At 39.5% G+C, this 27187-nt stretch overlaps 1 protein-coding gene across 2 annotated transcripts in view; it reads right to left on the bottom strand.

Moving 5' to 3' along the window:
- Positions 1–9453: 9453 nt before the first annotated feature.
- Mamdc2 (MAM domain containing 2) overlaps positions 9454–27187 on the bottom strand; it is a 143459-nt gene continuing 125725 nt past the window's right edge. The window contains exons 12-14 of one of the 2 annotated variants that reach the window (XM_070035711.1): positions 18807–19066; positions 10710–10794; positions 9454–10420 (exon numbers count right to left, since the gene is read on the bottom strand). In XM_070035711.1, the coding sequence (XP_069891812.1) occupies positions 10356–10420; positions 10710–10794; positions 18807–19066 (410 nt within the window). In that variant the 3' untranslated portion in view covers positions 9454–10355. Of the gene's footprint in view, positions 10421–10709; positions 10795–18806; positions 19067–27187 lie in introns of those variants that run through there. The other variant, XM_070035712.1, reaches the window with a different exon arrangement.

The raw sequence follows: 27187 nt of genomic DNA, 5'->3' as shown, positions 1-27187 counted from the left end.
TAACTTATTCTCATTAAGATCAAAGGAAAGAGGCCATAATCCCTACAATTGAAATCCTTGGTAATGCGCTAAGATGAGAAGAAAAATCATTACAAAACTTAAAGATTCTGTGCAGGGTTTTCCTGTGCTTGCAATTCAGTATTGTTTGTTTATCCCTCTTCAACCTTTTGCATACAGGGAAGGCTAATTTCTGCTGCCCACAAGATCTAGGCTTACTTGTCTTGACTTTGAACAGCCACTGGGAAGCAGTGACCAGAGACTGGAGCAAGGTTTGTTTGGGCAGTGTTGGAATCTCTCCACTTAGGGCCATGACCCCATCACATAGCCTTATTCCCATGTCTGCGTCTATTGCTGGGTTTGAGAACAGCTCCACAACCCTTCAGGCCTACCTACAGGCTGCATCTAATACCTTGGATGTAAATAAAGGGCCAGGTGTGATTGTACACAACTGTTAGCTAAGAGACAAAAAATAGAAGAATCTCCTATTTGTTCAAGGTCTGCCAGACAAAAGTACATCTTATCTGAAAATCAAACTAAAAGAAAAAGGCTAGAGGAACAGCAAGCCTAAGGCCCAAAGTTCAATTCCCAATTCCTAATTCCCAAATTCAATCTCCAGTACCAACAAAAACCAAAGCAAAACAAAAGATACAAAGAAAGGAGGAAATATTCAGGTCACTAGGTGTCCTATTTAAAGCCTTGATCTCAGGGTCTTAAGGCAGAGATTGAAGGTCCCCACTCTCCTCCAGTACTGTCTTTTGATTTTAACTTGCTAATTCCTTAGATGTTTGAACAGATGATTATTAATGCATTCTTTGTTAGATGTTTGTTTTTATTTTATTTATATGTTTGTTACCTTTTCCTTTCCCTGGCCAGAAACGTTCTACCCTCTAAAGGTTTAATAATTGAGTCTATGGAATAAACTATGGTAGACAGGTTATTAGGAGAAAAATCATTTTAATTATGTGCATGCACATAGGAGTCCCAAAATATGAGACTCCAAGAAGGGCCAGCGGATTGATGTTTATATAGACAAGACTCTTCTATACAAAAAGGAATAGAGATTTGTGACATACTTAGAAAAGAAATGGAGGAAACATTGGTGAGTAAAAGTGTTATGCATAGAAAAAGTCTTTTAGGGGCTGGGAAGGTGGCTCAGTGGTAGAGCGCTTGCCTTGCATGCCTGAGGCCCTGGGTTCGATTCCTCAGCACAACATAAGCAAAAAGAAAAAAAAGCCGGAAGTGGCGCTGTGGCTCAAGTGGTAGAGCACTAGTCTTGAGCTGAAGAGCTGAGGGACAGTGCCCAGGCCCAGAATTCAGGCCCCACGACTGGACCAAAAAAAAAAAAAAAAAGAAAAAGTCTTTTAGATAATACAAATTGTCTTGGATAGCAGCCTTCAGAAGAACAAGTGAAAGTCTAGGAAAAAGTCTGTCTGAATGTGGTCTCATTTAAATTTAAATTTAGTTCATTTTAAAGTATCTCATAATTTCTTAGTGATGCTTCTAAGTGTGGATTGAGTTTTACTTATATGACTCCAAATCTCTTGGCATTTGCTTATAATCATGAATGTGTTTAACCAATAACAAATTCTGAAAGAGTATCAAATGTTTCCCCTTTTGAATATTACCTCCCTTCATTCATTCTTTCTGAAGTTCTTACTTCAATGTATTGGATATTTTCTATCTCTTTATCCCTCTGTACTGTAGTTGGTTTATTACTTTATTTTCCAGTTCACCCAGTTCTCTTCTGTTAGATATAGTCAATTGGTTTCCACTGAATTTTAAAATTAGTTTTATTTATTTTTTGGGGTGGCGGCAGGAGGGGGAACGGGAGGGGGAGGAGGTAAGCACAGCACTAAGGCTTGAACTCAGGGCCTGGGAACTATCCCTTAGCTTTCTCCCTCAGTTCTGGAGTTCCACCATTTGGCTTGTACCTCCGTTTCTGGCTTTTTTTGTGGTTAACTCATGACAACAATTTTAGATACTTTCCCGCCTTGGCCAGTTTCAAACTGAAATCCTCAGACCTGAGCCTCCTGAGTAGCTAGTGCCACTGGCACTGAACTTGAACATTCTACTTTGTCTAGTTATGTTTCTGTTTTGTGTTCTGAATTTTCAATTTTAGTGAATCAATTTTTATATGCAGTTCTATGTTTTTCCCTTTAAAAATATACCTGCTTTTAATTAGAGTATTGGCTTTTATATGTTTTGGTGATTTTCTTTTCTTCTAATAACTTGGAAATATTTGTTTTAAATTATCTTTCAAAAAATTCTCTTTTTGGGGGGGGCTGGGAAGGTGGCTCAGTGGTAGAGTGCTTGCCTTGCATGCATGAGGTCCTGGGTTTGATTCCCCAGCACCCCATAAGCAAAAAGAAAAAAAGCCGAAAGTGGCGCTGTGGCTCAAGTGGTAGAGTGCTAGCCTTGAGCTGAAGAGCTGAGGGACAGCGCCCAGGCCCAGAGTTCAGGCCCCACAACCGGACCCAAATATTAAAAAAAAAAAATTCTCTTTTTTGACACGTTGGCCATTCCAGTCTATTGTTTGTTGGCAACCAGTTCTTGCTCCGTGTGGATTGCTGACTAAACTGTGGTTGTGGGACGCTGTGGGAAACACTGTCTTTTCTATCAGAATTGGTTGCTTTCAGTTTCTGCTTTGTGCTGGTGGCTTGGCTGTTGTTGATTATTCTGTTTAAGATGGTATCAGCACATTTTGAAATGAAAAAAGGAACTGGTTTGGGATAAGAAAGGATTTTTGAAGCATAAAGTTTTGTCTTCCCTTGTTTTCCCAAGATGGAATTAAGATACCTCCAAAGACACACCTCAGACTGTTAAGTAGCTGAGGGTATATGTTTAGATTACTTGTTTACGATTAACCTTATTTCAAAGTCTTTTAATGGTCACTCTCCAGAAATACATCTAATCTTAGTTAAACTAGCCAATCCTGAGCAGATTGTGAACCCGAGCTTTACCCATCCTAGCAGAAGGGAGGCCTGCTGTGTTAGGGATATATAGAAGAGCAGCCTGCCTGCTGTATGTGCCTGCTTATCAGATTTCTTTTTTTTGCTGATGGCACACTCTTCTGCAGAAGTAACTTTTGTCTTTCTGAGACACTTCTTTGTTTTTGTGCCTATTGTTTTGACTCTGGTGGTTCTTGAAGAGTATATTTATATCAATGATAAGTCCATTTTTGTTTTTCTGAGTCTCTCTTTAGAACACTTTTATACGTAGCAGCTGAGGCAGAATGCATGGCCCTTTAAGGAAAGTATGCAATTTTTAACAGGTCTCCTAACAGGATGACTAGCTAGGGGTGTATTTCCATGTTCAATTTAAAGCCTAGGATGCTTAGCAGCACAAAGTGTGCTTAGCATGTTCGATGTACTCAATTCAGTCTCTAGCACCAAAAAACCATCCACACACACACACACACACACACACACACACACACACACACACACACACACACACACACACACACACACACACACACACACACACACACACACATTGAGTTTATAGATTCTTAGGCCAGAAATCTAGGATTTTGTGCCCCAAGCTTGCATTATCAGTTAGGAATATTCAAGGAGGAACCCCTACAGCCCACATGGAGAAAAGTAAGCAGCTATTTCCTTGTACTAGAGACAGCACAATCTTTTTCCCCCCTGATTTATCATCTGGTGAAACATAGCTCTTCAAGAGCCTTGGAGGGAGGTCTCAGTTCCATCTTCTTTGTGTTTTCTGATCCCTTATATGCCCTCAGATTACCAAGGTTGGCAACCCCAGTTCCATGTAGCTATTGTGCCAGTTCATGTTCTTAATCTCTGCTTTTCAGTTCTGTTTTGGTGTTACAAGCTTGGCTGGAAATTGCATTTTCTTTCTTACTAATAAGGCTATTCATTTACAATCATGTTTATTGTATTTCACATAACATTTTAAATTTGTTACTGTATGGGTGCTCGTATACTTAGGGGAGTATAGAGGTTTCGGATTATACATTCTGTCATATGGGTACTTTCACATCCTTGGTATATATTTCTTCCCAGATCTTTAATGCGTGCGTGCATGTGTGTGTGTGATGAATGTGTGTGTGCCACTCTTGGGGTTTGAACTCAGGCTCTGGGCACTGGTTCTTAACACACTCTCTCTCTCTCTCTCTCTCTCTCTCTCTCTCTCTCTCTCTCTCTCTCTCTCTCTCTCTCTCTCTCTCTCTCTCTCACTTTCTCTCTTAGCTTTTCTTTAATGTTAGTTTTATTGCCAAGGTGATATCCAGAATGGCCCTTAATGTTTAACTTTTTTTGCTCAGGGCTGGCACTCTGCTACTTAAGCCACAGCTCCACTTCTAGTGTTTTGTTGGTTAATTAGAGATAAGTTTCATGGATTTTCCTGACCAGGCAGGTCTTGAACTGCAGGTCTCAAATTTCAGCTTCCTCAGTATCTAGGATTACAGTATGAGCCATTCACACCAAGCTCTGTGTGTGTGTGTGTGTGTGTGTGTGTGTGTGTGTGTGTGTGTGTGTGTGTGTGTGTGTGTGTGTGTGTGTGTGTGTGTGTGTGTGTAGCTTGAAGTCAGCGCACGAGTGCTGTCCCTGATCATTTTTGTTCAAGGCTAGCACTTTATCACTTGAGCCACAGCTCCACTTCCAGCTTCTTTTTGGTGGTTAATTGAAGATAAGAATAGCAAGGACTTTCCTGCCTCTTCTGTCTTTAAATGGTGATCCTCAGATCTCAGCCTCCTAAGTAGCTAGGATTATAGGTGTGAGCCACCAGAGCCCACCTGAACCAGCAATCTGCTCGAATGGTTTCAGTAGGTATACCTTGGGAAGTCTTCCTCAGCTTTTTTTTTTTTTTTGCCATCTGCTCCATTTCTTCTTCACCTGTCTTTTCCATATTTCAATTAGTGTATATTTACTGCATAAAATACAAGGTTTCACCTTGACATTTTCATATATGTATACAATGTACTACCTTTATGACTCATTTTTCCCTCACCTTCTCTTTTACCCTTCCCCATCTTGTAGCCTTCCCTCAAAGAATCTTCCTTTTCCTTCATGTCTTTAAAAAAGTTTAGCTTCTGTCTTGTTGTGTTTTCTTGTTGGTCTTGGAGCTTGAAATCTGGACCTGGGTGCTGTCCCTGAGCTCTTCAGCTCAAGGCTAGTGCTCTACCACTTGAGCCACAACACCACTTCTGGTTTTCTGGTGGTTAATTGGAGATAAGAGTCTCACAGACTTTGCTGCTTGGACTGGCTTTCAACTGCAATCCTTAGATCTCAGCCTCCTGAGTCGCTAGGATTACAGGCATGAGTCACCAGCATCCAGCTTCTTGTTATATTTTCAAGCAATTTTTATGTGACATTTAGTCCAGGGTTGAATATCCAGCTGTTCATTGTGCAGCTTGATGGTTTATGGAATGTAGAGGATGTGATTTATCTGGGGAGAAAAAAATGACCCAACAAATATATAAAAAGGACCAATAAAATTATAATGGACCAAAGAGAGCCTTTTATATTCCTGTGGCTTTTGGAATCAATGTATATGTTTATATTGAACTAAATGTTTTACCAGAAGCATATTCGGCAGTGAGGAAATGAAAGTGAGTGACTATTCTAGAAAAGTAGCAACAAAAAGGTTGATTTCGCATTTTGCCAGGAGTGTGGTTACAGTTCAGAACTATAAAATGTGACTGCTATAGAAAGAACAAAGGGGAAGACATTGCCTAGCCAATCAATGGTTACAATCTCTTACACAGGGACTAATAAAGAAAACAGTGGTAAAAGACAAGATCAGACAGTAGTTTTATCCTTAAGATGGCACTATAAACTCACAATTCCTTTGTAGCAAAAATACATAAAAATAGCTGAGATTTATCAAAAATTTCAGGGCACTGTATAATATAAACTAGAATGCCTTTTTATTTTGGAAAAATTCTAAGTTCTTGTGCTTATTATTATTATTATTATTATTTACCATCAAGCAGTCTCTTTACTTCTGCATGTGGAAAAACAAAATCTCAGTTCAGATGTTCAAAGGTGATTCAAGGAGATATAGTATGACAAAGCCTGAAAAGAATAATATCCATACAGTCTATGCAACAAAAGCAGTGAATGCAATGATTGGCATTAAAATGATTTTATATTATCTTATCTGAACATACTATTTAAAATCAGAGGTAGAATATACTATTTAAAATCTATATACTATTTAAAATATACTATTTAAAAATCTGTATACTATTTAAAAAGTCACAGGATTTGTCCAGAATTCCAGAATATTTGTTAGAACTTCTACCAGACTCTATTTTACTGTCTCAGACGGTTACCTATGAGCTAGTATTTCTAATATATAAAGTATTTGTTAAAATAAGAAGCTATCAAAAGATGTTAGTTTTTACAGACTCTGAATTAAGAAAATGCTGTCATCTATTCAGTTTCCGTATAGCATTGACCCAATTTGATTTTTTTTAGTTGTTTTGTTGATAACACTGGGGTGTGCACTCAGGGTACCCCACTTTTTAGGCAGGTACCTAAAATAGTTCCTAAAACAATCTTTATTTTTTCAGATAAAATCTCAATTGTTTTTGCTTACAGGCTAGTCTTAACTACCTCCTCCCTGGGAGGATAGGTACATGCCACACCTCCAGGTTTTTTAGTAAAACTGGGTGTTGCTAACTTTTGTGTCCAGGCTGGCCTTGAACCATAATCCTCCCAATATCTGCCTGCTGAGTATCTTGTGCTTATTATTATTAAGGCACAGAAGGTATAAATGATCACTTACTCTCCATCACATAGCTTGTAAGTGGTAACCATTTAAATAGAGGCAGTGTGAATTCAGAAATGGTGTATTTATGCTGTATACTGTATTGTATCTTCCTTTCCTTCCTTCCTTCTTTCCTTTGTGTGTGAGCCTCTTACATATATATATATATATATATATATATATATATATGTAGAGAGAGAGAGAGAGTGTGCTTAGACTGCTCTTGAACTCATTATATAGTCCAGACTAGTCACAAAATTGAGATCCTCCTGCCTCAACCTTCCCAAGTGCTATATCTGGCTTTTTTTCTCATCCATGTTAGAATCCTCAACTGTGAGAATTCATTCTTGCCCACTTCTGGCTAAATTGTATGATGAAACATGTCCCCTACAGTGGGATGAAAAATCAATGAGCTCAGGACTTATCTTTCTCCACTGAGTAGGAGGAGAAAATGTCTGTGGAACACTACATAAGGCAGGAAGGGTGTGTATGTGTATGTGCGTGTGTGTATGTGTATGTATGTGTATATGTATGTGTGTATGTGCATGTATGTGTGTATGTATATGTGTATGTGGTGCATGTGTGTATGTGTATGTGTGTGTATATGTGTATGTATATGTGTATGGGTATGTATATGTGTATCTCTGTATGTGTATATATGTATGTATGTGTATGTATGTTTGTGGGGGTGTCTCTGCTCTTTTACTGCCTTCCTCAGACTAGCTAGAAGGTTTCTCATTTTCCCAATGCTCCTCCTACACCCCCTCATAGATCCTCAAGCCTAGGACCAGATTGTACTATGAATTGTGTTAGTGGTTAATATCTTTGATTTCTTCATTAACCTGTGATCATCTTTGTAACCTCCATGCTTGATAAAATACCAGGAACATAGATTTCTTAAGAAAGCTTTGTTGTGCCATGTCTATTTCCATCTTAAGGCAAACCCTGCATCAGATACCATCTTTAGTATCTTTGCCTCAGACAATACTGTTCTCATTATTTTCTCCTCTCCTTTCTATACATAATCTCCAACTCAGATGGTAAAGTACAGAAGGAAGGCAATCTGTGAGAAAGCAGTTTTCATCTGAAGCGCTTGGGTGTTTATATGTGGCTAGGAGTTGGGATGTGTGCACACACTGGGATTACGATGGTTAAGAAATACCTATTAACTAGCATGCTTTCCTCTCAAGCATTTCCACACCAGAAACAAACTATACTGTGTGTATCATCCAGCTACATTTTCATCCAGAGCTAATAGATGCTAACGGCCACCCGCAAAAGGAAGCAAAGCATCGAACTATGAGCTCCTTCAGCAGGGATACAAATGAGCTCAGGTGAATTCATCAGCTCACGTGCCTCCTCTCTTCTATGAACATCAGGTTGTTTCTTGGCAGTAGCTGGTGATAAGTATGAGTATGCCTTTCTGCTCTAAGTCAGTCAATGCTCAGCACTCTAATCCACACCTCCCCTGTGAATTGCCAAGTCATTTTCCTAGTTCAGCAATTTTGATCCTCAATAAATCCTTCTGGAAGAAGGAAACTTGGCACTTTTTGGGTAGATTGTAAATCCATATTGGAGACAGAGTTGGGAAGAGAGCCTGCGTGTGTGTGTGTGTGTGTGTGTGTGTGTGTGTGTGTGTGTGTGTGTGTGTGTGCGTGTGTGTGTGTGTGCGCACGTGCTGGTACTAAGGTCTGGTAAGGAGCCTGAACACCCTCCTTTAGTTTTTTGCTCTAGGATGGCTCTTCACCATTTGAGCAACACCTCCATTTGTAGCCTTTTGTCTGCCTGGGATGACTTTGTGCTAAGATCTTTAGATTTTAATCTCCTAAGTAGCTAGTATCAGAGGTGTGAGACACCAGCACAGTTTGGGGAAAATGTGAGCTTGTTTATGTGAAATGAAACACCATTTTTAAAAAAAAATCAAAGTTTGAACTCAGGCTTTTGCACTTGTTTGGAATGATGATCTACCACAGCCACACTTCCAGGCGTTTTTGCTCTGACTGATTTTGACAGAGACTATTTGTCCCCCTGAGGCCAGCTTAGATTAGAATCCTCCTTTTGTGCTTCTTTCTATAGATGGAATAACAAGCAAGTCCCACCACATCAGCTTCTCCTTTCAGGTGGAATCTTGTAAACTTTTTTTCTAGATCTGTCTGGAATTTCCTGAGCTCAGCCTCTTACATAGCTGGCATGACAGTTTGAGCCACCATGCCCAGCTAAAAACACTTTCCAAAAATTATGTATTCAATATATAAAGTGCCTATGTCTCTAATAAAAAAGTCCTAACCCATTTCATTGTGGAATAGTGGAGATTCAAATGAGAAACTACAATTATATAATTAAGATATTCTGGTCAGGTGCCAGTGGCTCAAGTCTGCAATCTTAGCTGCTCAGGAGTCTTAAGACTTGAGAACTGCAGTTCAAAGCCAGACCAGGCAAAAAATCCATAAGATGCTTACCTCCAAATAAACTACCAAAAGAAGCTGGAAGTGGAGCTGTGGCTCAAGTGGTAGAGCACCAACCTTGAGCAAAAAGATTTCAGGGACAGTGCCCAGCCCCTGAGTTCAAGCCCCACCAGGATCAGCACACACATGCACACACACACACATACACACACACACACACACACACACACACACACACACACAGATATTCTGATAAAAGCAAGTTATAAAGAAATGAGTAATTGCTAGTGAAAAAGGTTTTCAAATTATTTTTTATTAAGTCATTTTATATTTTCACACAAACACACACATACACATGCACACCATTCTCTAAAGGAGTAAATAAAAAGCAGTAGTTTAGCATATTTGGTTGTATTCATACTACTCAAAACTTTACCCAAACAAGTATTATAAGGATCAATCAAAAGATTTATAAAAATTGTTGGATATGTGAGCATCAACATTTTTCAAGCCTGCTTTATAAAATAAGAGTGCAATTTCAATTCATGTGCTTGGTGATTTTCAAAGGTAGTTCAAAGGGAGAAAAAAGGTAGCATTTTCTTGTACCACAACATTAATTAATGCTGACTTACTCTGGGACTTTATAAAAGCTCCTTTGTGATCATATATGGTATAAATATTAAAAATTAATCCTCTTTCTATGAATAAAACATAGAGAATAATATTTGATTTTTTTCCAGAATCACTTGTTACCATGAAATACTGCATTCATTCTGAAGATATTCCCGGCACCTCACATTATTTATTTTACAAATACTTATGATATTTGAAATTTAAGAGGAAACCCACAAGATCTATTCTTTTTCTGTACATTCATTGAATGCAGATTTAAGAGCACTCATTCTGACTGTGCCCTTTATTTGTATTTTTAATGGCTACCACATAGCACATTTGTATTTTAACTGCTACCAAAATTAAGATGAATAATCTAGGCAAGACAAGTAGCCTGTACTTCGAGAAACAGTTGTCAAATGCAAGAAATAAAAGCCCTGAGTCAGAATTTTTTGCAAAAGAAATGAAAAGGGGTGCTTTAAAGTCATTTCATAACTTATGAAATGGTTAAGACTGTCCAGTATTCCTTTGCTTGGTTTTCATTGTGACTGAAGAGAGGTACAGCTTCTGTCTAATTAATCCAACTCAGATCATCGCTTAATATTCAATTTCATTTAAATCTTCAGAATATCCTGATGACTGTTGAGGTGTATCTTCCATTTCTGTTAGAAAAGACAATTAGACAATCATGGTTTTGTTTAATTTTATTGTAGAAAAAGACTTAATTTTCATTATAATTTGAGTCTATATTATATATTATAAAATCTTTTTTTTTTTTTTTTAGTTGAGAGAGGTTTTCACAATATAGTCCAGGCTGGCCTCAAATGTACTAAACAGGCTTTGAACTGGTTATTCTCCTGCCTCAGCCTCGTAAGCCCTGGGAATACAGATATGTACCACATTCCCAGATCTGCTACATATAATCAAACATATATAATTGGAAAAAATTACCTGCACAAGGTCCTGGCTGAAATTTAATATCATCAATGGCAATATCACTTCTTATTGAAACTCCTCGGATGGCTTCAAAAATTATCTGAAAAGTAATAAAGCTTAAATTAAAAAATACAGTCACTCTAATAAAGCAATTCAGGCTTTGCTAGTCTAAAGCTTAGATAGTTCTTTGGGACTCCCTTTAAGAAAAAGGGTACGGGGTGGGGAGTCCGGGGGGCGCAGGAAGTGTAGTTGTGAAGATGGGAGGGAAGGGATGGTAGGGGAAAAACAAAGGAGGAGGCAACAATGCTTGATAAGAAATGTACTCATTACCTTGTTGATGCAATTGTAACTCCTCTGTACAGTATTTTCACAATAAAAAACTTATTTTAAAAAAGGAAAAGGGTACAAAATTACAAATGTAAATGCAAACGTTAAAGATAATATTTATTGGAAATTTAAGGAAATTTCCAATAAATTCTACAGCATTGGAATTTCAGGTCCTTTTGTTTTTTTCTTTTTTGATATCTCTTTAAGTAATTCCTCAGAAATTCTTACCTAAAAAAGAATTTCTAGTGGTGGCCTGGTTTTCCCTCTGCACTTAAACTCTGTTTTTCCAGCATTTCCCAGTGTCTACAGGGCAAGCCGGAGAGACCTCAGGCTCCAATTTCTTTAAGCTCCCTATAGATCGACCATTAATACTGGGTGGAAAATGTTAATATGCCTGATAATACTTCTGAATGAACAGAAAAGCACAATAATTAAATTTACCAAAATAATGACTCATTTATCATGTTAAATACCCTAACATCAAAAGCACAGCCCCAAGAGATGAGGAAATCAGTTTCATGCTTTACAGTATGAGAAAACAATAACTGAGCAAATATTCTTATTTTAGGAAAAACAGATTCCCAGCTCCAGGGCTCTTCTAATAGTAGTTAATAAAATGTTGAATCCTCCCGAAGGTTTGTGAGTAATAAAAATTGTCCAGAGGATGTATTTGCCCCATTCATTGCTTGAGCAAATGACTTTCTTACTGGACTGGCTTATGATTTAAATTAAATAAAAAAGAAAGCCCTTAAACCAATTTCATGTAAGCCTCTCAGAATTAAAAATATAAATGGACTAATTTAATAAGTTTAGGAAGTTATCTGGAAATTAATGACTCAAAGAAACTTTGTTGACATGGCTTAATAAAAATTCTAAAGACATAAACTAAGATGGCTATGTCTCGGTGTCAACTTGTCTAGGGTAAGAGCTCCCCAGGTGGCTGGCTAAACGTGATTTCTGAGTGTGTGAGGCTTTTCCTGAGAGAGATTTGCATTTGAATCAGTATATTAAGTACGGAATATGTGTGGGGACATCTAATCTGTTGGAGCCCAGTTAGAATGAAGAGGCAAAGACAAAGTAAATTCACTCCTCCTTCTGGAATTGGGATGCGCATCTTCTCCTCTTGGACATCAGAATTCTAAGCTCTGGGGCTTTCAGACTTACCCCAGTGACCTCCTCCAGGTTTTTTGGCCTTTGGTCTCAGACTAAAAATTAGGCCCTTATTTCTTCAGTTTTCAAGCCTAAAAACATAGACTAAATGTGCTATTGACTTTCCTGCTTCTCCACATTGTGGACAGCCTGTCATAGAAATTGTCAGCCTCTGTAATTGGGTGGACCAATTCCTATAACAAATTCCTTCTTATCCGTCTATCCATTCAACCCATTCATTCATCTAGCCATCCATCCAAAGTTCTCATTCTCTGTGATTCATCACAGCCATAAATATGAATCCAAATAAATGTCATGGAAATGTCCTAACACATCTAGATAGAAGAACATGTAAGTACAGCTAGCAAACATTTGGTTTTCTGAACAACAACAAAAATCTGTTGTTTTCCTTTTTTACTTCAGTGCATAATGAAGTAGACAAAATCTGATGGAATTCAAGACCATCTATGATTTGACCAAACACTTGAGTTTAATCAACCTTCTCCTTTGAATTTCTTTAATATTTTAGTGATGTAGTTTCCTTATTTTACTTACAGATATGTAGTACCATTTCTTCTCTTTTTACATGGACAAGAAGCATTTAGCTTATCTTCATACTTTACAACTAACCATATCTATCCTGTGGCAGCTGATGAGCAAGTGCTTAGAATGAATGCAATTCATTCTATATTTACAGGGTACTATGGGATAGTCTGAACTTTCAAGAGAGACACAGGACTATTCAAAGCATATACTCTACTTTTACTTTATCTTCCATTATATTGCATTGAGTACGTTAAAGATGTATTCAAGAAGATTCTAGAGAAAGTTGAAAGCAAACAAAATAGCAGATTTAGCATTTGACTTCATCTGTTCCTTCCAGAACAATCTTATTTTTAATGCTCAGAGCACATATACCTTGCACTACTAGATCAAGGTAACTTGAAAGTGTTAATACTAGATTGACACATGTATGCCTGTGTGTGTTACTACATAAACACACACACGCACACGCACACACACACTGATGTCTGAAATCAGGATCTTTGCTGTGCAACTGCTCTATTGCTAGGCCATTCCTCGTTTGCACTGGTTATTTTGAGACAGTTTCTTGCTTTTTGTGTAAGTATGTACTTTTCTGGTGGTTAACTGGAGATAAGAGTCTTGCTGGATTTCCTGTCTAGGCTAGCTTTGACCTGCAATCCTCAGATCTCAGCCTCCTGAATAGCTAGAATTACAAGCGTGAGCCACAATGCCCAGCTAAATATTATTTTTTGAAATAATATAATAAGTCTTTGGTAGATATTTAGGAGATAAATATAAAATGTTTGGTTCTAGCTACTTAATAAATGGAACTGGTAACTTTGGTGCTAGGAAAATATTATCAACAAATAACCTATCCATGACCAAAAAGTTTGCAGATTTTGGTCTGAGCTAACTGCCCCACACATAAAAATTCCAATGTAAGGTAGAATAAATAGCAATAGGAGAGCTGTAAGTATTTCATTGAGCCAAAAATTTGCTCCTTTCAATTCTACATAAAAATCTAAGAAACCAAAGGGGAAAACACCTGAAAGCCGAAGGGAAAGAGTAATCAGGAAACCCAAAGGTTTTTATCAGTGAGTCAGATTCTGTTTAGCACCTTAATAAATCCCTCAAGAAGAATATGATTAAAATCTCCCTATTTGATGAATTTCTTCCTCAAGAATAATCTGACAACCAAAATGTCTTCAGGAGGCCACCACATATTTTCCTCATAGATATTTGCCCCAAACCATCTACACCTGCCCACCTTCACTGATGATGTACATACTTCCCAAGCTCCACCTCTCCTGTGAACTTCCACCTCAGGTCTACTGGCATACCTACTGGCAAATGTACATCTATTTGATTTTCTAATAGACATGAAAGACAGCATATATTTGATGTTGAAGACATCTATTAATTGCCCTACTGTTCAAAAGGTCCTTACTCCTCCAAAACTACTCTTGTCTAGTGCTCCTCATGTCCATAATGAATATGTCAATTCATGGTGGCAGTTTCTTGGGCCCAAAACTTTAGGGTCACCTTGATTCTTCTCCTTATTTCAAACTAGACAGTCTATACCTAGGAATTCTGTGAGCTGCTGATAACAACTCCCAGCCACTATCTTGTCCACATTATTATTCCTTTTAGCAGGTTCAATAGCCCTTAAGTCTCCTTTTAGAGGGAGTGGTCATTTAAAAACATTAATCAGATCATAATACTTTGAAGCTATGCAATGTCTTATTATTTGGGGAATAAATTTCATACTCTTTACCATGCCTGCTAAAGTCTTTTATGACTGTGTTTTGCTTTATCACCTGGTTGGCTCAACCTTTTCTTCTTCCTTAAATTAATAGTATTTTAAATGTATACCCTAAACAGGGTAAAATGTGATATTTGATGTTTGGTGTATGTATACAATGCAAAATGAATAAATAAAATGATTAAGATATCCATTGCCTTGTTTATCATTTTTGTAGTGAGACATTTGAGATTCATTCTTAGTTATTTTATTTTTGGTGCCACTCCTGGGGCTTGAATTGGCATGGGCTCTATCCTTGACCTTTGTTGCTCAAGGCTAGCAAGCTACCACTTGAGCTACCTTTTCTGGTGCTTACTTGAAGATGACAGTCTCAAGAACTTTCCTGCCTGTGCTGGCTTTGAACTGTGAGCCTCATATCTCAGCCTCCTGAGTAACTAGGATTACAGGAGTGAGTCACAGGCTTCTGATTTCTCTTAATTTTGAAATATGTTAAACATTATTATTGACTATAATCATCCTATTGTTTAATAGATCTCAAAACTTATTCTATTTACCTGAAACCTTGTAGCCTTTGACCAACAACTCCACATTCCTTCCCTTCTCTGAACCTCCAGCCTTTACCTTCATTCTACTCTCTTTCTATGATTTCAACTTGATTTATTCATCTTGTAACATTATATATTTTTGGCTTACATTTTAATCTCTCCTCTAGAATGTGCATTTAGGAAAGTGAAGAATTTTAGGTCATGTTTATTGCAGAATCATTAGATTTATCATAACAAGAGGTCAAGAAGTTTATTAAAATGAGATATTTTTGCCTTAAGCTCCAAGATCTCAGTCTAGATAATTGCTGTAGCTGTTTGTAATACTGATTCTTCCATGAGATCAGAAAACTATGGGAAAGAATGTTTTTTGTCTGTTTGTTTTTGCTAGTCATGGGGCTTGAACTCTGGGCCTGGGCACTCTCCCTGGGCTCCTTTTGCTCACGGCTAGTGCTCTACCACTTGAACCACAGCACCACTTCTGGCTTTTTCTGTGATTAATTGGAAATAAGAGACTCAAGGAGTTTCCTTCAGGCTGGCTTCAAACTGCGATCTTCAGATCTCAGCCTCCTGAGTAGCTAGGATTACAGGTGTGAGCCACCAGCACTGGGCATAAGGAATGGAATTTTTATGTCCCCTACTTATAATTCGGGACATTAGATTTTCACATGTAACTTCAATTGACCTCCACTCTAACCCGTGCTGTTAGCATGGCGGCAGTTATTTCCTCCTTTTGAAAATATTTAGACAATCTTAGACAGGATCACCAAGTGCTCATAACACCAAGGGAATGAGGACATTGTAGAACTTGTGTGGAAGGAGGCAGTGTAGAAGAGTGACTTATAAACTTCACAATTAGGTAGTCTGGGTATGACTTCTTATTCAACCACCACTTAACTAGGTAAACATGCACTTTTCCCCCTTTGTAGGATAGAGTTGTAAGATTAACTGAAAGAACCTATCTATGCACAGCTCTTCATGTTATACGTAGCTGGCACACAGAAGATGGCTAATCTTATATGCATGAATGTGTGCGCATTTTATTTGATATTAGGATGCTTTGGGCCAGTGAGCTCAGCCTTATCCTCTGTAGCCATTTGGAATTCTTGGGGGGACCCACTAAGTCCAGAGAAGAAGAATCATGTCTATTTCATGCTAAGCCAAGGGGACCAAGTCTATTTCTCTTTCTGGCTGTGAGCTGAATATCTCAAGGGTGGTTCCATACCCCTTGAACCCAAACACCCTAGAATGCCACCCTCAGTCCTCTATAAAGTTCAATCAGGCAAACTTACAAGTGTAAGTTACCTTGTAAGTGTCGTATGCTTCAGTCCTTTTGCCTGACTCCCAGAGCTTAGATGCTAAGAAGTTCCCTGTTCCTCAGAATTCAAATTTTAGAGCACCTGCCCCAGCATCACTTAAAAGTTTTAAAAAGCGATTATGTCTGGCTCAGAGTGTAGCTTTACCAGCACAGCCCTTACCTGACTTTAATCCCCAGAACTGACTAAATTTAAATGCTGGAAACCCTGTCCACAGAGTAGTCGATTCATTGAGTCTAGTACAGAGAACCTCTGTCTCTAATATGCATCAGAGTCAGCTAGGAGGGCTTTCTCGAACCAGTTTCTGGAGCCTCAGAAATTCCTCCCTTGATTTTTCCAACTCATTTCTGAGGTGGGACCTGAGCATCTGTATCTCAGATGATTTTGGATTTCAGGTATTGTTGATGCTATGGATACATAGACTACACTTTGAAAATCATTTGATGAGAGCAGATGTATATATGCTGTGATAGCCTAGTAAAACAGAGCCATCATCTCTGAATGATGACTAATTACTTTTTTTAATTTTTATTATTTTATTTTATTTGTGAACATACTGTACAGAGGGGTTACAATTACATGGGCAGGATAATGCATACATTTCTTACCAAGCATTGCAGCCTCCTCTGTTTATCCTTCACATCCCTTCCCTCCCCCAGTCCCAATCCTTCTCCCCGCCCCCCATGACCAATTACTTTTGCAGAAGAGCAGTACTGGTATTTGAACTCACAGTTTCATGCTTACTAAGTAAGTGCTCAGCCACCTAAGCCACATCACCAGCCCGCATTTACAGCATAAAGTTCCTAAGAAATCCACATTCCTTCTGTAATGGCCATTATATCAAAATTATTCATGGTACTATCTTGTTTATTTGTGCCAGTGGTAGAGCTTGAACTCAGGGCCTGGGCACTGTCCTTGAGCTTCTTTTGCTCACTCTACCATTTGAGCCATTGTAACTCCCCTTTCAACTTTTTGGTAGTAAATAGAGATAACAGTCTCACAGACTTTTCTGTCCAGGCTGGCCTCAAACTGGGATCCTCAAATCTCAGGCTCCTGAGTAGCTAGGATCACAGACATGAGCCACCAGTGCCCCGCTTTTTTTTAAAACTATATTTCTAGACAGTTTATCCATACTGAGCTAAGGGGCCCTTTCTGGTTAATGCACATCTTCCCTCTGTTACTTGTTCTTTAACGATGCTGCATCTTGGAGGACACTGCATCTCAGTCACCTGAGCTGCAATTGCTTTTTGGTTGTGAGGTGGCACAAAATAAAGCACTCATTTTGCATATATCTTCCTGAAAAGAACTGAACTTACCTGGGCAACCAGTGGCTCAAACTAGGGTGTGTTGGTTTAGGATGTTTCCTAATTAGAAGGAAGGATGAGGAGGAAGCTGGGCTTTTAGTTGGAGGTCATGCTCCACAATTCTACAGACTAACTCCAAGAACAATAGTGAGTCTTCCCTGAGCTTCCTGGAGTTTTGGCTTAGGTTAGGCGGGTGGAGCCAGTGGCAACTGCTGCTCTGTGGGCTGGAGTGGCTGCTCTGTCCCACCTCCAGAAATGATGGAAATCACCTAGGACAGAAATTTCCTAGTAGCACATGACAGGACACCAAGGGTGACCCAGAACTTGGGATCAAGAACTCATTTTCTTTCACAGAGATGTAACAAAACCCAACTTACCCTGGACCATAAACACACCTAAATAGAGGCTTAAAATGAATGCCCTGAAAGCTGGGCTATATAACCCTAGCTACTCAGGAGGCTGAGACCTGATCACATTCAGAGCCAACCTGAGGAGGTAAGTCCATGAGACATTTATCTCCAATTAGCCACCAAAAGCCAGAATGGCTCAAGTGGTAGAGTTCCAATCTTGAGTGAAAAAGCAAAGGAACAGCACCCAGAGCCTGAGTTCCAGACCCAGTACTGGAGAAAGAAAGAGAGGGGGGGGGAGGGAGGAACGGAGGGAGGAAGGAAGGAAGGAAGGAAGGAAAGAAGGAAGGAAGGAAGGAAGAAAGGAAGGAAGGAAGGAAGGAAGGAAGGAAGGAAGGAAGGAAAAAGCGGGAGAAAGCAGGCCCTCATAAGGATATGCATATGAGAAATGATGGGTAAGAGATCCAGCTGCAACAACTAATTAGGCAATACTATATTTAGAAGAAAGGGAGGCTTCAATTTGAGGATTTGCAGGACAGAAGGAAATACACTTAACATTCCTAGCATACCAAGACAAAAATAGATACACTTTCATCACTGAATTACTCAGAAATCACTTTATGCATACACATTCAAAGCTTTCTCTCCCAGTTTAACTTCCCATTCACTGCTTAGATTAATTCACTGTAGAGGCTAATTATGTTTACTCTTAAACTAATCCCGCCTTTATCTCTGACCCTGGAAAGGGACCACATATTCTCTTTGATAACAAGAAAATGAAGATTATCAGAAGTGGGTAGAGGAATGCCACCCCTCCCCTTCATCTTCTTTTCTGCCTACCTGGTGTTGCCTTGTACAGCTGTATTCAACCAGAGCTCGTAGCCAGGAAATGCTCTGCTCCCCTCTTCTCCTCCATAATAGAGATGTGTCGCTCTCTTTTTCCTTTTTCAAATACACACTCAGCAGGCCGGTCCCAGCTCCGTACATGTGGTAGAAGAAAATCAAGCAGTGTTTTCCGGGGACCCCTCGCAGAGGCCTGGATGAGAGCTGGGCCTTTTGTCCATACACCATATGAGAAGCTTCAATGTACATGTAGTAACCTTGAGAGGAACGCAAAGCGGGTACATTTAAAAAGGTCACGAGTCACACTGGCTTCTGTCATAGTTTTCCTGAAAACGTGGGTGACTTGGCAGTGGTTCTGAGAAAGGGTTCTCAGGTATGATCCAAGGAAAATAGAAATGCTACAAGAATGGAAACCAAAAAATGATGTTTAATGATTTAATCATTCAGTTGAATAGGCAGGAGGAAATGAACGCGCCGTATTGTGTCACTGATGTGGTGGTTATCACATCCAAACCTAGCTCACTAATTCATGAGCAATATTGTGGAACGTCTGTCTGTTTGTGTCCCCTGAATTCATGTGTAAAAATGCCAACTTCCAAACATTATTAGGAGAAGGGGGAGAGGGGAGATGTTCATGAGGGTAGTGCCCCCATCCATAGGATTAGTATCCTTATAAATAGGCTTCCAGAAGCTCCTTCATCTCCTCTGTTATGGGAGGTAGCCTGAGACAAGGACCACCCATGAGAAAGAGAGTCCCCCTCACATGAAATCTGCTGGTATCTAGAGCTTGGATTTCCTAGCCTCCTATGAGAAATACGTTGCTGTTATTTACAATCTGCACAACCTATGATGTTTTGTTAGGGTAGCACAAACAAACTAGGACACAGCCTCACGCTAAAATCTGTTCCAACCCTCGTTGTTGCTCAAGCTCCAAATGATAGTCACACACCCCACTCTCCTTTGCCAAACGATCTGAAGTTCCTGGTGGTTCTACGTTTAAAAACACAACCAAAATCCAGTCAGTTCCTCCTTGCCCTGGTCCTAGACACTCTAATTCCCCACTTGGCCTAACACGACAGCTTCCTGGTATTCTGTTTGTTCTTCCGTTTGAACTGTAGCTACCACGTTGGGTTGGGATTAGGCTATAGGGAGTGTCCTGCTATCCTCTGTGTAATTAGTAGTACAGTGAACGGAAACAATCACTTAATACATGTTTACTTGAAACATAGTTGCTCCAGAAATAATTTGTAAGGTATCAAGCAAACTATTTGATGAGAGAAAGTAATTTTGTCACCTAGCTTTGGAGCTCTCGAAAGGCTCTGGTGAGCCTGAGCTAGCAGATCTGGGCTATAGTTGAAGCTCTAAAAGTAGTGGTGGGGTGGGGGTGGGGGCATCTCCTCCACAAGGTGCTATCCCTCAGGAACCAGAAAGTAGACTATTAGGGCCTGAAACAGGTCTTTTCAGGATGAGGAGGAAGCAATGCATCTGTCATAAGTGACAGGTGATGTGAGAAGTATCTTCTGTTTAGTGATGATGGCGATGTACTCCTAATGATAACAAGTCCTGGGTCATTCTGAGGTCCCAGAATCCAAAAGAACTTTCAATCACCCGAGGATCATTGGATAGAACTCTTCCCTTCATGGATACAATGCACTAATTCATTTAGCCTTGAAAGGGAAAAGCATTACTCTATGCCACGCTCTTGCAGGCAGGAGCCACACAGCTTTCTCCATCTATCTCTGTGCTTTGGACCACACACAGCTTCCATAGCCTCCTGCAGCCTACTGTTCTTTCAGCTCATGCATCTCTGAGTCTCAGGTGTCAGGGCGAAGCTATTAGCTAAGGTTTCTGCTTCCAGAGATCTTTGTGTTTAGTATAACATATGAAAGGAAATCTACACTGCTTGACCTATAATTGTGCTGCTTTTGGAAGAGAGGGGTCACATTCAGGAGAATGGGAATGCTTTTCTGGGGACACTGATATCATTCTACTTTTCCCTCCCTCCCTCCCTCCCTCTCTCCCTCCCTCCCTCCCTTCCTTCCTTCCTTTTCTTCTTTCCTTCTGTTCTCTCATTCTTTTTCTTTTTTCCTTCCTTCCCTCTCCTGCCTCCCTTCTTTCTTTCTTTCTTTCTTTCTTTCTTTCTTTCTTTCTTTCTTTCTTTCTTTCTTTCTTTCTTTCTTTCTTTCTTTCTTGCTTGCTTGCTTGCTTGCTTGCTTGCTTGCTTGCTTTCCTTCCTTCCTTCCTTCCTTCCTTCCTTCCTTCCTTCCTTCCTTCCTTCCTTCCTTCCTTCCTTCCTTTCTTTCTTTCTCTGTGTCTCTCTGTTTCTCTTCCTCCCTCCCTCCCCCCCTCCCCCCTGCTCTTTCTCTTTCTTCTTGAAGTACTGAGGATTGAACTCTGGGCCTGGCACTTGCTAGACAAGCATCTACCACTTAAGCTACACCTTCAGCCCCTTCTGATCATTTTCAAGATAGGGTCTCAATTGATGCCCAATTTGTGATACTCCTGCTTGTGGTTTCTCATTTCACTAGGGCCAATAGGTGGGTGACACATGCCTAGTGTTGGTTGAGATAGAGTCTTCTTGAACTTTTAGGCCCAGAATGGCCCTGATCTCTACCCCAAGTAGCTAAGATTTACAGGCTTAAGCCACCACTCCCAACTACTGATCTATCTACTTTTCTTCAACATTCTTGGCTTTGCAATTATTTTTGGGATACAGTATATTTTAAGGATATGTATATAAGGTAACACTAATTTGGATCAATCTAGACCCATATGTATTGTCAAAAATGATTTTACCAAAAAAAGCAGCAGTATTTTCCCTTCTGATACATGAACCCATGATTTTTCTTTACTAGTCTTTTTGACTTGCACAGGATACTTCATTTCTCTAATGAAGACCAGAGCTTCGTGGAGGGCTAGTCTGTCTTATGTGTGTTTGGAAAGCAGGAAAAGCCCCACGTTGACCATTTTTTGCCACATGACAGCTTTAAGCACTGTCTGTCTCAGCAAATAAAAGCTCTGGGTGGGAGCCAAAAAGCTGCTGCTTTGACTCTGCAGAGCAGCTCTGGTGTTCTTGCTCATGGAGGATTCCAGTCTGTGGAAGGGATTATTAACTGGAGAAAACAAATTACTTTCTCTCTGTGGGTCATTGTTTAACATTCAAGATGGGGGTCCTAGCAGATACACTGGGAGATCAGAGGCCCATCTGTTCTTTGCACAGCAACTGTGATGTGTAGACTCATAGACATACGCCGTGTCCATAATCCTGAGCTGTGAAGCAGCTGTTCCTCCAGCTCATGTCCCTCGCACGCAGCTGCAGTGGGCCCCAGTGGCCTGTATAAGAGGCCATGAGGTTCAAATAGCTAGCTGCTCTCACTAGGCAGGAAGAGAAACCTCCATTAGCCATGAAAAAAGCACATTGCCACAACTGCAAAAGATGTCTCCCTAAAATCACTCATTCCTGCTTTGAAAAACTCTTCCTAATTATTTATGCACTTACTTATTTTTGCAGTACTGAGGTTTGAACTCTGGGCTTCATGCTTTTTCTGCAGAAGCTGTACTGCTGAGCCATGCCTCCAGCCATTTGGAAACATTTAATTGATTTTTAAAGCTTATCATAAATGCAGTTTAGTGGATACAGAGTTAAAGAAGATGAACAACTTCTGTAGCTTCATATTGGTGATGGTCAGACAACAATGTGCATGTACTCATCACCACTGAGCTATCGATATGCTTAAAAATGTTTCAAATGGTAAATTTAGTTGAGTGCCTTTAATAAGCCTAGCTACTCAGGAGGCTGAGATCTGAGGATCATAGTTTGAAGCAGCCTGGGCAGGAAAGTCTATGAGACTCTTTTATCCAATCAAACACACACACACATACACACATACACACACACACACACACACACACACACACACACACACACACACACACACAACACACACACACACAAGCCCAAACACCAAAGTAGAACTGTCTTAAGTGGTAGAGTGCCAGCCGGTCTTGAGGATAGCACTAAGATCCTGAGTTCAAGTCCTAGTACCAACACATACATCATCACACACAAATATACATTTTATATAATATACATTTTATCACATTTATTTAAAAAGCTTGTCATGGAAACCTTCTCAGTGTAAGTAAGAAGAATCTGAAAGTATCAATATCTAGAAGGACAAGAATAGTTACGGGAAGACTAAAGGACAGTGGAGATCTCGATAAACTGAAGCAAATTCCTCAGAGGTCTGGAGACTAGTGGGGTAACATGGTTGCATGCCAGGTGCCATGCATCCCAACTCCCGAAAGATAAAACCTCGAAGCAGAGTATAGATAAATCAGCTGTATGGCACAGGAAACACATTGTTTTAAATTTCTTTTGTCTAACAGCATAATTCATAAAAATTTCATTCTTTGATAGTTTAATGTATTATTGATATTTCACACAAGAAGGGAGTACTCTTGCAAAAGAAGGATTTTCCTACCTTGTTTTAGTAGTCTATTGTAAGATAACATAATTCCTGGAAACAAGGAAGATTTCTTTTTATTTTTTTGTCAGGCATGGGGCTTGAACTCAGGGCATAGGTACTGTCCCAGAGCTCTTTTGCTCAAGGCTACCACTCTGCCACTGAGCCATAGCACCAGTTCCAGTTACCTCATGGTTACTTGGAGACAAGAGTCTCAAGGAATTTCCTACCTGGGCTGGCATTGAACCCACAATCTTCAGATCTCAGTTTCCTGAGTAGCTAGGATTACAGGTGTGAGCCACCAGTGCCCAGCGGAAGATTTCTTGAATCAGTAAATAGTGCCCCTTAAAGAAAGCAATTGTGCCTCTTTCTTTTTTCTTTTCTTTTTTTTTTTTTTGGGGGGGGGTCTGGTCGTGGGGCCTGAACTCTGGGCCTGGGCGCTGTCCCTCAGCTCTTCAGCTCAAGGCTAGCGCTCTACCACTTGAGCCACATGGTGCCTCTTTTTTGGTAATTGCTAAGGAAATGTTTCAGAGCTGCTTTTCTGGGAAGTACTAGAGTCAATGAAGGAGGACTGGATGACAGACTATTCATGAGAAGCTAGGAATGGAGACATTTGAGAACAATTTTTTCCCCTTGGACTGAATAGGTATTTTGCTGATTTACTTATTCCATTGTTAGTTGGCCACAAACATCCCTATAAACTCCAAATCAATTAAAACAAATGTTTACCAAGAACTCTGACATCTGGGTCTCATATAATGTCAATAAAAGTGCAATGTCCAATAAAATGCTGGGATATTTGTTAAGACTTGTCTCTCTTGTCTTTGAAGATAAGTAGCTTGTGTGTCAGGAAACTTTCTGGTTTGTCAGGAGAGAGCTAAACAAGGAGTTCATGGCAGGAAATGAATACACAAATCCTACAGGACAAATTCGGAAAACTCCTGGATGCAACTCCCTCTCCATTGGTCACAAATGCTTTATTCTATTAATAGGAATTAAATGGTGGGTCTATAATAGTTTTGAAGGGAGAGGGATAACTTTTTCTTATTTTAGTAGAACAACTTGTTCTGTATTTCCCAAGCTTCAGTTACACAAATACTGTATTCATAGTTTTGTCTACTTCATTTAATACTTATGTTTAATATTTCTCTTCTAATAGTTAATATTTTATTGCTAAAATATATTTACTCAAGAAGGAACTTTAGATTAATATCAAAGCAGAAGACTGGCCACAAATAGTTGTGATGTGCTACTTACATGCTTTTCTTATTCATGCATAGTACTGTCAAATTTAAAATAAGTCATACTTTTATCACTTGAACTACCTTGTGAATGTAACACAATTCAGGAAATATTGACTCCATCTTTCTATTAAATCTTTTGGTTTCTACTAAGTAATTTTTTTTTACCAGTAGTCCTAGGGGCTGATTTTCTATTTTATTGAAACACAAATGACATAAAACAATGAGTCTGGGCAAGTAGGAAAAAGATAAACATCAAATTTTATAAAGGATGCACTAATTATAAAAATAAGAACATGACTCATTTCAGTGAAGTTGATGTCAAATCTTTTCACAGAATTAATCCTCACAGCAATACTAAGAGATTAGCAGGGCACTAATGGTTTTGCATATGAAGAAACTGAGGCTCAGAGAGTTTATGTAATGCTACGCCAGGATTCTGTGAGGACAAGGGACAGAGGCAGATCACTGTTTATTGGTTCATCTCTCCATTAGATGATATCATGTGACACACTCAGATTTGGCAAGGTTTTTCTGCACTACCCCACAATAAGTCATAAACTATATCTCCTCTGGAATTACTACATATGGCAACATATTAATTCTGATGCACACGATAATAGCATACTCATAGTACTGCCTTTCTGAGCATCTACATTAAATGTATAGTGACTGACCATATAAATGCAGTTGTCTATAAAAAGCAGATTTGTATGTCTCTCACCCCTTTTTTTTCTCCCCACATATGTGTTCTTCTAAGGATAAATGGTTAGACTTCAAGGATGCAAAGGGAAAAGGCAAGGTGCAAGTCTACAAGTATATCCTTTTAAACTCGCAGAATGCACGAATCCTATATTCACTAAGGCAAGGTACTGTGCAGACTTAGAGTTTGAATCTAGCATTTTCCTACTATATAGAATGAAAGGGTTGCCATTGTTATATTCTAGCTTTATTTTGTTGCCTCTCTTTGAAAAGGAGACAAAGAAAAGTTAGGTCCAAATATAATAAATAGCAACGTGTCAATTAATGATTTCCTTTCTTGGGGGGATATAATTCTGTTGTTGCTTAGTCTGTATACTTAATCACAAACAATGGTATTGTTACTACCTTGGGATCCCAAAAGATAATCATAAACTTCTCTTGAATGGATTCAAGCAATATTTAAAATATATTTGCAGCTTTCGTCAATCTATAATATCCTCTGTACCCCCAGCATTCTAAAAATCTATGAATTATTGTCTGTTTATTGAAGAAATTAAATTTTTCCTTATTTCAAAATGTCTTCCCTATTGAAAAGGAAATTTCAATGACATTCATCGAGGCAGCATTAATTATATTTGGCTCAGTGGTAGAGCATTTGCTGAGCACACACAGGGCCCTTGACTGGATTCTGGAAAGCAAAAAGGAAAGCAAAACAAAACAAAGACATAATAAAGAATCCCCTTAGGTGAGTTAAACCAGAATCTCTCCTCCTGATGTTTCCTTAGTAATTTTCTGTGCACTGACTTCCACACGGTCCCTTGGCTTTATTTGTATATGGCTTTGAAAAAAATATCTTTAAGTAGTTCTACAAAGGGGCTTCATTCCACATGTTCGTTTTTGAGCACAATGCACCTTGATCAATGTCACCTCTCCCCATCCTTCTCCCCCATCTCTCTTGGTTTGAAATTCCCACTGTCCTGTGCTATATTCAAAGTTGAAGGAGAGAAATTACTCTCCCTTCCACTGCAAAATGACATTGCATTGGTCCTAGTACCTGTCCTAACAGACTTGAATAAAGTGTGCTTTGCTATGATGTGAAATGTATTGTTGAATTTTTTTCTTCAATACAATTGTCTCCAATATTTATTACTCAAGATGGAGAGTTATAAAAAGAAAGACTTAATGACATAGTCTGTCAGGCAGTCTAAAGCCAAAGGCTGTATAATTACTTTTTTGTTCTCTTCCTCCTCCTCCTCCTCCCCCCTCCTCTTCCTCCTCCTCTTCCTTCTCCTCCTCCTCTTCCTCCTTCTCCTTCTTCTCCTTCTCCTTCTCTTTCTCATTCTTCTTCTCCCTCCTCCTCCTCCTCCTCCTCCTCCTCCTTCTTCTTCCTCCTCTTCTTCTTCCTCTTCTTCTTCCTCTTCTTCTTCCTCTTCTTCTTCTCCTCCTCCTCCTTCTTCTCCTTCTTCTTTCTTCTTCTTCTTCTTCCTCTTTTGTGTGCCAGTTCTGGGGCAGAGAAGAAAGCCAATCTTCTCTTGAGGCATTTGCCAAATTCTCAACTTCAAGAGGACAAGCAGCAAGAAGTTAAATGCAAAACAAAGTGGAGGGGCTGGGGAGGTGGCTCAGTGGTAGAGCGCTTGCCTTGCATGCATGAGGCCCTGGGTTCAATTCCTCAGCACCACATAAGCAAAAAGAAAAAAGCCGGAAATGGCGCTGTGGCTCAAGTGGTAGAGCACTAGCCTTGAGATGAAGAGCTGAGGGACAGCGCCCAGGCCCAGAGTTCAGGCCCCACCACCGGACCCTCCCCCCCAAAAAAAACCCCAACAAAGTGGAGTTTCTAGTAATCTCTCCAGCTCAAGAGGTAAAAAATGTTTAGTCTAGGACCTATGAAAAAGGTCAGTGCCTAATTAAATTCCAGAATGTATTCTCGGAGAACCGGTGATAGACATAGAACCAAGAAGTACACTCCCAT

Source organism: Dipodomys merriami, unplaced genomic scaffold (genome assembly GCF_024711535.1).
Source record: "Dipodomys merriami isolate MVZ:Mamm:240054 unplaced genomic scaffold, mDipMer1.0.p SCAF_26, whole genome shotgun sequence".
NCBI classification, from domain to species: Eukaryota; Metazoa; Chordata; class Mammalia; order Rodentia; family Heteromyidae; genus Dipodomys; species Dipodomys merriami.
Note: the sequence above shows the minus strand (reverse complement) of the source record. Positions and strands in the feature narration are given on the sequence as shown.